Source organism: Pelmatolapia mariae, linkage group LG10_11, assembly GCF_036321145.2.
Source record: "Pelmatolapia mariae isolate MD_Pm_ZW linkage group LG10_11, Pm_UMD_F_2, whole genome shotgun sequence".
Classification (NCBI taxonomy): domain Eukaryota; kingdom Metazoa; phylum Chordata; class Actinopteri; order Cichliformes; family Cichlidae; genus Pelmatolapia; species Pelmatolapia mariae.
This window is the reverse complement of record NC_086236.1, coordinates 54,529,343-54,538,979: the sequence shown is the minus strand read 5'-3', so window position 1 is coordinate 54,538,979 and position 9,637 is coordinate 54,529,343. Positions and strand designations below refer to the sequence as shown.

The window sequence follows — 9,637 nt, the reverse complement described above, 5'->3', positions numbered from 1 at the left end:
AGAAAGTCGCTTTTATGGCGGCAAATCTGCGGAAATACAAATACGAGGCTTCGTCGACAGCTAAGACCAGTGCAGCCGCGGGCAAAACTTGTGACAACACCGCTAGCCAAACACCGAAGTCGGCACCGATAGCTAAAATGGATGTGGCAGACCTCAAGACGGATATTCTTACCTCCTTGCGACAAGATATCGCCGCTGTAATCCAGCAGGAAGTCAGGTCTGCTTTGGCTGACAGCTTTGATTCGTTGAAAAGGAATATCCAAGAAGTGAAGGCAGAAATCAATAGCAACACTACCGCTATTCGAGCCGAGCTGGACCAGGTGAGAGCTAACGTAAAATCTGTCGAAGCGGGTCTGTCGAAATGGTGGCTGTACAAGACACGATGGAGTCCCTCACAAAAGAGGTGAAAGCCCTTAAACACAAATGTGAAGACCTCGAGGGACGTATGAGAAGGGGAAACATCCGGATTATCGGTGTGACTGAAACCCAGGGTTCCAGCTCTCCGGCGGCGGTCTCTGCGCTCCTTTTTTCTAACATTTCAATTAAAAATTTGCATATGGGGGAATGGACAAGGGTCACACTAAAGATTTGGCGTAGAATTAAACAATCATTTGGTATTCCAAAAGAAATTTCAATTTTGTCAAGCCTTTCCTCCCTGCAGGGTTTTTCTCCTATTGTGGAAGACTCTGGCTTCAGAGCATGGTCAAATAACGGGCTTCATAAACTTTGCCATGTTGTGAGGAATGGGCATCTGAGCTCATTTGAACAGTTGAGAGGTCAGTTTCAGCTTCCCTCTTCTGACTTTTTTAGGTTTCTGCAGCTAAGAAGTTTCTTGACAAAACACAAAGAATGGAGGCAAGTTTTGGAGCCCTCACCCATTGAGGAAATATTTCTAAAAATATTTCAAAGTAATTCCTCCACAAAATTAATCAGCAATTTTTATAACGCATTTATGAGTTTCAATACAAGTGCAACTTTGGATATTAAGGCAAGGTGGGAGGCTGAGACTGGCACTCAAATCTCAGAGGACACCTGGGAAGAGGTGTTCGGTGAAGCCCATCTTGTGACTAATTCTGGGCTGTGGAGAGAATTTAAATGGAAGGTGGTCATGAGATATTTTAGAACCCCAGAGATAATTGCCAAAATGAAGCCTACAAATCCTGACACCTGTTGGCGAAATTGTGGTACTTATTTAGGAACCCACTCACATATATTCTGGTCATGCCCAAAAATCTGTTCATTTTGGAATGACATATTTACAGTTCTCAATTCAGTTTTCCAACAACCATTAACAAAAGACCAACAGCTAGCCATTTTAGGAGTATTACCAAATGGTTTTGAGGGAAACAATAAAAAGTATCTCTTGAGAATCTTGCTTACAGCAGCACTAAAGTGTATTACTATTAAATGGCTGAATCTTGACCCACCTTCGTATAATATGTGGATTGAGAAAGTAAGAGAAATTTACCAGATGGAGGAAATAACATATGCTCTGCGGATTCAGGGGGAATTGTTCACTGAGCGTTGGCGACCCATACATGCTTTGCTGTTTCAATAATTTAGCATAGGTCTGTTTTGTTTTGTTCATTTATGGCTAAGATTGTTACATGTTATTTAATAGTACATAACATTTTTTTTTTTTTTGGGGGGGGGGGGGGTTGTATTGTTTTTGTTGTTATTTGTTTGCTTGTTTATGTTTTGTTTTGCTTCCCAGTTTTGTTTTGTGTTTCCTAATTGCAGTTCTTACCTAAATCTGTATTTCTGCATTGCGGTTCCTGTAACTGTCCTACTTGTGAACATTGACAAGTACAAGTTTCAGTGTTGTAGACTGTAATAAAAACTGAGTTAAAAAAAAAAAAAAAAATGATGTCACATGTGTGGGGGTGTGGCCTTCCCAACTGTCTTTTTCCCACCTTTCAAAATGGCTGTCATGCCCACAAGCACATTGTATGGAAGAAAGAAATGCAAGCATGATATCTACATTTAAAATATTTTTTAAACTCAGATTTGGATTAATTTTCAAAAATAAACATCTAGTAAGTAATTTGAGGTGGTTTTCAGACCTAAGCTTATTTAGTTTCACAGAGGAAATGACTAATTTATTAATGTGTACTCTAGTGCACGTCAGGACTTTGTACTTAAATTTGTTTCACTTTTTTCTAGTAGACAACTCTTTGACAGAGGCAGAAAGAATTCTTAACACAATCATTGAGGGAGATTCAGACATAGATCTTTCAGAAGATGAGAGTCATATGAGCCAGATAGGAAAGGGTGAAAACCCAGGAGGAGCCAGACAAAGATTATCAAGATGCAGGGGCAGATGTAATGGAGAACGACACAGGGTCAGCTGAAATCTGCCGTCATCCTATCTGGTCCAAAACCAGCATGTAGGACAATCAGGAATTTTTGATTTTGACTGAAAAAAATATGGGTAACATGCAGAAATGTTTCCAGTAAATTGATTTATTTAAAATCCTAGTCTAAATGTGTTGTAAGTGAACTATATCGGATATTGGAGTATCTAAATTTTATTTTGCTAAATAATTTTCCATTATCTTAGGTTTATGCCTTTGTTGGAAGAACGCAGAATTGGAGATGATGGTACCCTAATGACACTTAATGATTGGAGCCCACAGCAGTATTTCCAGCAGTACGTTGACAAAAAACTAATTCAGGACTTGTCCTTGTTGATCAACCAGCGTATGGTACAGGATTCAGGGTGTAGTTTAAACACAACACCAGAAGAAATCAATAGCTTTTTAGGAATCTCAGTGTACATTGCATGCCTTGGATATCCGAAAATTAGAATGTACTGGGCTGCCAAAACAAGAGTCGCAGTTATAGCTGATTCCATGACATGTGGTCATTTCTACAAGATCAGGTCTTCGCTGAAAGTAGTCGATGATCTGCCAGAATTTTTTTTTTTTTTTTTTTAAAAAAAGGATCTCCTGGGGAAAGTCAGACTACATCTAAAGAGAGTCCTTCAAGGTTGCCTCAATCTGCCCAGGCCAACAAAGGTCTTTATGATGAACAGATCATTCCATTCACTGGCCGTCCCAATTCACAAGTCCCAAGACCTGCAGTGGTTGCAGAATATAATATCGACATGGGAGGGGTTGACCTATCAGATTGCATGCTCAGCTTCTACAGAATATCTAGTCGGACCAAAAAGTGGACTGTTCACACCACACATTATTTCATTGATTTGGCCATCACCAACTCCTGGCTTCAGTACCAACAAAATAGCGAGGACATGCAACGACCTCAAAAGAACTCCCAGTACCTGGAGTTCAAGTGCCTCTTGGCTGAGGAACTGGTAAATAAGGGACAAACATGTGAACAAGACCTGAATAATACCAGTGATGTAGAGTTCTCTCTAGAAATCAAGAAAAGGATTGAATTTTGTTAGTTTCACATTCGTGATCAATGAACTCCCCTTGTGCACTGTAGTGCACATGTTGTAAAATTTAAATAAAATTAGTTAAAAACAAAATTGTTTTTGCAATGTGTTTTTTACCAACCCAACACTTGATTTATATGAAAAAAATCAAAATCAAAATACTTTTTTTCCCTGGGTCTCAGGAGGATATTAGCCATGTGTTTGCCCTTGCTCAGTGTTACGTCGTACCTCACGTTATCTGTGTGTTTTGTCTGTCTGCCAGCCAGCCTGCCAGCCTGCCAGCCTGCCTAGTTTATTTGTGTATTCTCAGTTTAGTTTAGTTTCTGTTCCTTTGCTCCAGCAATAAAGCTGTGTATTTTGATTTCACGTCTGCCTCTGAGTCCTGAATTTTGGGTCCTATCTCCCTGCCTGCCCGCACACAGCCATGACACCTTTAGTGAGTGCAAATCATGTTCAGACTGTCTTGTGCTACATTTATCACATCAACAATCATGCTGACCTAACAAATATTTGGATGTCCTTGATTATAGTGATAACACCAAACACTGTATCGAGCTGACAGGCTTTAAGACCTGTGAGATGACTATAAATGTTCAGGGCTGCGTGTCGACCACAGCGAGAAGACTCTAAGTGATAATGGAAATATCAATAGTCAGTGTGGGAGCTGCGGTCCTGGTTGTACTGCTGTTCATGGTGCTGAATTGGATTTCTGGTCAGAAACACAAAGATGTTCAGGAAAATCATAAGGGAAGTAAGTCAAGTTGAGTATATATTCACTGTCTTTTTATAGTATATGGTTTTGATGGTTGCAATAAATAATTAAATTAAAAATATGGAGACCTACAAAACTGAAACTGGTTGTTATTCTATATTGTTTGCACCTGTCCATTTTACTTTGTCTTTTCTAATTCTGTATAGGAGATGATTCTAGATTTCTGGACCAGTTTCTTCCCTGCTCCTCATCTCTTTCCCTCCCGGGCCCTCCCGGCCACTTTCTCATTGGTAATATGATGGAGCTGAAACACGATCATCTACCAATTCACCTCACAAATTTGGCACAGCGCTATGGAAGCATTTATCGCCTTAAATGCGGAACAACAAGTAAAGATCCATTAATTGATAAATGTTGACATTTTTAGTTAAGTTCAGATTGCACCAAAACACTGCACTTATAATCGTGTTGTTTCAGCTATGGTAGTGCTGAACAGCAGCGAAGTCATAAGAGAAGCACTGGTGAAGAAATGGTGTGACTTTGCTGGGAGACCGATCTCATACACAGGTAAAGAGTTCAGTTCAGTGCACTGGGCTGCGTAGTTGTCAATGATATCATGACCCTAACTCACTTTTTTCAGGTAATATTGTGTCTGGGGGAGGTTGCAACATATCTTTAGGTGACTATACTGAAAAGTGGAGGGCACAACATCGCCTTGTCCATAGTTCCCTGCAGCGTTGCTGCAAAAAGTCTTTGCATGATGTCATTGAGAGACAAGCGCTGCATCTGTTAAAGGTACAGTTAAAAAAAGCTGGAAAACAAGATTTTAGAAGGAAGACTTAGCAAACCAAATGCTCAGGATAAAGCATGGGTTTGTTCACTGTTTAGGTTTTGATGGGCTATAAAGGCCGTGCTGTAGATCTGTCAGAGGATTTTACTGTGGCGGCCAGTAATGTCATCACCACTCTGGCTTTTGGAATAGAAGTGAGTATTCTTTTCCCCCTAGTTCTGTTTATACCTCTAAGAACCACTAAATAAATACTAAAATGTTCATCACTGTGCTGTGCTTCTGGTTTGTTTATGCTGTGAAGTATAAAATGTGCTGTTCATGTCACCCTCTTAGAAAAGGTACATTCATAATGTTCTGTTACTCAAGAAGTGAAACTCTTGAGGATAAGCATGACAACATCTTGTTCCCTCTGTTTTTGGACAGTGTGCCTCATTACTTTGTGTCTTGTAGTATGATAAGAGCTCATCGGAGCTGCAGGAGTTGCACAGATGTCTCAATGAGATTGTTGCTCTGTGGGGCTCCTCTTGGATATCAGCCCTGGACTCTTTCCCACTGCTTAGAGTAAATATTCACCATTTAGACTATTGGTCAAATAAATAAAACCAGTACCATGTTGTGAAAATAATTTCATGTCATTTGTTCTCTCAAAGAAATTACCCAATCCTGTTTTTGCCCATCTTCTGAAAGAGGTGGTCAGGAGAGACGAAATCATAGGAAGACATCTCAACAATTACAAGGTTAGTAATGTAAGATGATAAGAAAATAATGGTCTCATGAATTTAAATTATTCAGATCACAAGACAAAGAAAATACTTGCTGTGATTTTGTGAAACCAAACACAAAATTAATGATAGAGCAAAAAATGATGATAGAGCAAACTGATTTTGTGAAACCAAACACAAAATCACACAAGTTATTAAAAAAATCCAAAAGAACTCTCTTTTAATCTACTTTTGCTATTTATTTGAGCAGTCACAGGACAAAAAAAAACCGGATGTCATCACAGGATCCCTCCTCCAGGGACTTGACAATCAGAACACAGAAGACAAAGTGGTGAGTACATACAGTGAATACCAGTAGAGATAGTGGACTGTTTTCCTTAATAAATCACCTGAAGTCCCAATAATTTTACAAACTATGATGATAGAGCAAACTTAGTTCAAGATCACAATTAGAAGTGGAAACATGCAATACTGTAAAAGTATTAAATTACATGTCTTCATGTTCCCAGCTACTAACAGATATACATGTTCACATGGCAACAGTGGACCTTCTTATCGGGGGAACAGAGACTTCTGCGGCCTGGCTAAACTGGATGGTGGCCTTCCTCCTGCACAGACCAGAGGCACTGGGAATTTTTACCCCCCCCCCCCCCCCCCCCCCCCCAAAAAAAAAAAAGTTAAAACAAAAAATATGTTTTTGTTTTTTATGCATCCTTTCTAATGTAATCTACAGGTGCAGGACTTGGTATATGAGGAGCTGTGCACAGTATTGGAGGGCCGATACCCTAAATACAGCGACAGACACAGACTTCCTGTCCTCTGCTCTCTGATCAGTGAGGTGCTCAGGCTCAGGCCAGTTGCCCCTTTGGCAGTACCACACAGAGCCATCAGAGACAGCAGGTCGGCCTGCACATAATAAATAGGGGGAACAACCCAACTAAGTACACGTGTGTGTGTGTGTGTGTGTGTGTGTGTGTGTGTGTGTGTGTGTGTGTGTGTGTGTGTGTGTGTGTGTGTGTGTGTGCATATGTGTGAGATACATGCGCTAGTACAGCCTGACAGAGGTCTCCAGATCTCCCACAGTCTCACATTTCTCCAAAGGGAGTGGTTTTAATTAATGTATGCTGGAATGTGATGCTGGAAGTATGAGGAATTGCAGCATTTGGCACCGCTCTTCCTCCAAGATCAGACTTATGAAGAGACATCCACTTGAATTACCTTGAGAAAAATGTAATTTATTAAAACAACAAGCACCAGCATTTTTTTATTTTTGTTATTGTGCAGAAAGAAGATGTGTAGAGATTATTTAAATTACACTGGTATACCCAAAACCTGAAAAAACAACAACAACAACAGGCTGTTGCCCTGTTATATATGTGTGTTGCTTGATACACAAAAAATAGCATATTTCTATTTAAATGAACATTCATACACAGAGAATTGTCTGATATACACATTTTCTAATGTTGTTAAGTTGCTTGTTAACACTGTTTTTTGTTGGCCTTATGACAAATATATGACTCCTCCTCATGTTTAGCATTGCAGGTTATTTCATCCCTAAGAACACAGTCATCATTCCTAATCTTTTTGGAGCACATCAGGATCCTGAAGTTTGGGCTGACCCATACAGCTTCAAACCAGGTACTGTCCCAAACGCTGTGTGATTTGTGTTCATTTCACTTGGCTCAGAAGAGTTCAAATAAAGTATTGACACTCTCTCTTTCAGAGCGCTTTCTGAAAGGAGGAGGAGGAAGCGGAGGCGGCTCCACCCGTGACCTGATCCCTTTTGGAGGGGGGGCTCGGCTCTGCCTGGGAGAGTCTGTGGCCAAAATGGAGCTTTTTCTGTTCAGTGCCTACTTGCTGAGAGATTTTCAGTTCCTCCTGCCTGAGAGCGAGACCTCACTGCCTGATCTGAGAGGAGTTGCCAGTGTTGTGCTTAAAATCAAGGCCTATAAAGTTGTAACACGTCCAAGACCTGTGACTAATCCCTGAGCTGCAGTGGGTGCATTGCTGACTTGTTGTTTGCATTGGCCATGTGTGTGCAAATGTATGTTTCACATATTTATATTTTCTCTTCGTATTCTTATTCATTCCTACACTTTATTATCAAAGTTATTTGTTCCACCATCACTGAATAAAATGTCCAAACCAAAGTTTTTATTTCTTCTGTGGCAATAACCCTGACAAGAGGTGACCACTCTTGCGAAATTAAAACAAACACTGCAGTCAGAAATGTCCCGTTCAAGCGCAGTCGCAAGCAGCTTTATTAACTATGCAAAAAATATCAGGTAATTAAAAATATATATATGTTGGTCCGACTAAAAAATTCAGCTTATCAGTTAATCGGCTATAGTGCGTAATCTACCCAGTAGTACATTTACTACCCCATTCACTGAGCAAGACAAAGACCTACTCCACACCTGGTGCACAGCCTTTTGTTACCTAAACACCTCCCACTAATACGCCCACTATTCTCATTCATCTCGCAGGGACCTGTACATTCTCATATACTACATAACACATCCACTGACTCTTAAAAATGCCACACAGTGGCATAATGTATGGGATAAGTCCAGTTTCTCCTCAGCGCTGGGTTACAGGCGTATCTGCTGTTTGGGTTTTCATCATTAATAGCCTACTCATGATGAAAAGTAATGTAAAAGTTATTATTTGAAACAAAATAGTAACCCACATGTAAAACACACAGCAGTCACGAGAGTTAAAGTGACTGTAGCAGAGTCAACATAAATAACTCAAGTAAAAATAACTCATCTCTTATGACTCATTCTCATGAGCAAAAAGTGAGGTTCATGTGTCATTTCATGCAACTGAATGGGTTTGTGGTGTAACGGGAAAGTTAAAAAATGAGAAGTTAATGAAAAGCTTTCTCTGGCAAGTAATTAAATTACATGCTGCATTACGGCCCTGTCCTTTATTAAGGTCATTAACTGCTCACACCTGCATGGGTTTAAGTTGTGTCCATTTTGTGGCAGAAAGTTAAAAAATCTTCTTTTTTTTAAAAAATATATATATTTTTATAATTTACAACATCCAACTTCGATAGCTAGGGATTGGACTGCCAGGGTCTCTCTTCTTGAATGCCACCCAGCACACACTGCACCTGACTCTACGTCACCTTCTGGGTTGTGGGCCTATACGAGGGTAGCCCTTTATCCTGGGCAGGGTAAACTGTCCCCAGATCTGACCAATTAGACTACTGCACTTGGCAACAAGTGCACTCATAGCTCAAAAACAGTACTGAAAGTACAAATACCTCAGACACATAGCTAAACATAGCTCCAGCTCAATCAACTGAACTGAGTTTAAAGGAACCCACTGTCATCCTGAAATATGTATGAAAGCCACCACAGACAGAAGGTGCTTCGATGACATCAAAGAAGTGATGCACTGCTGACTGTAAGCATGAATTACTGTACCGTTGCATCTTCATGCAACCTCTGTTCTTGATTCAACTGATGAAAATGATTGCTTTCCCCAGCTTTGCAAACACATGCCTGTAAGTATCCTCCTAATCATTCTGATAGTGGTGGGAGGATTCTACATTTACACCAAGAGGAAGCGCAACAAGGATCTGGGGAAATCCGATTTATTCTGGATCTGGAGGTTGAATACTTCCACAATGACCACAATGTTTTCCTTCTTGGTCTGCAGCTAATGATCAGCCCAGTACTGAAATGGTAAGATATCAGGATGATGCCGAGTCAAGCTCACATGTCCTAGTTCACTAATGTTGGTGCTCTTCTCCTCAGACTCATGTGTATGAGGTCGTTCAGGATGATCGTAATGAGGAACAACAACAGCAACTACATTTAAAAAGAGAAGCAGCCACTGCAACAACCACTTTTTATAATTTATTACAAGCTGTGAACTAGAGTGAAACCACATGCTATTCTTTGTCTTTATCTCAAACTTCAAAATCATCAACAGATGTGGTTTACAAAACCTGTTTGAAAACAGACTTTTTTCTATTCCAAGAAACAGAAATGCAAAGT

The 9,637-nt window shown here is 40.1% G+C and overlaps 1 protein-coding gene across 1 annotated transcript; it reads left to right on the top strand.

Moving 5' to 3' along the window:
* Window positions 1-4,036: 4,036 nt before the first annotated feature.
* Window positions 4,037-7,616, top strand: LOC134637240 (steroid 21-hydroxylase). Its single transcript, XM_063487622.1, has 12 exons — window positions 4,037-4,151; window positions 4,322-4,501; window positions 4,590-4,679; window positions 4,753-4,907; window positions 5,001-5,096; window positions 5,353-5,463; window positions 5,553-5,639; window positions 5,875-5,955; window positions 6,134-6,247; window positions 6,358-6,524; window positions 7,162-7,265; window positions 7,351-7,616. The coding sequence occupies exons 1-12, from the start codon at window positions 4,037-4,039 to the stop codon at window positions 7,614-7,616; spliced, it is 1,566 nt and encodes a 521-aa protein (XP_063343692.1).
* The last annotated feature ends 2,021 nt before the right edge of the window (window positions 7,617-9,637 follow it).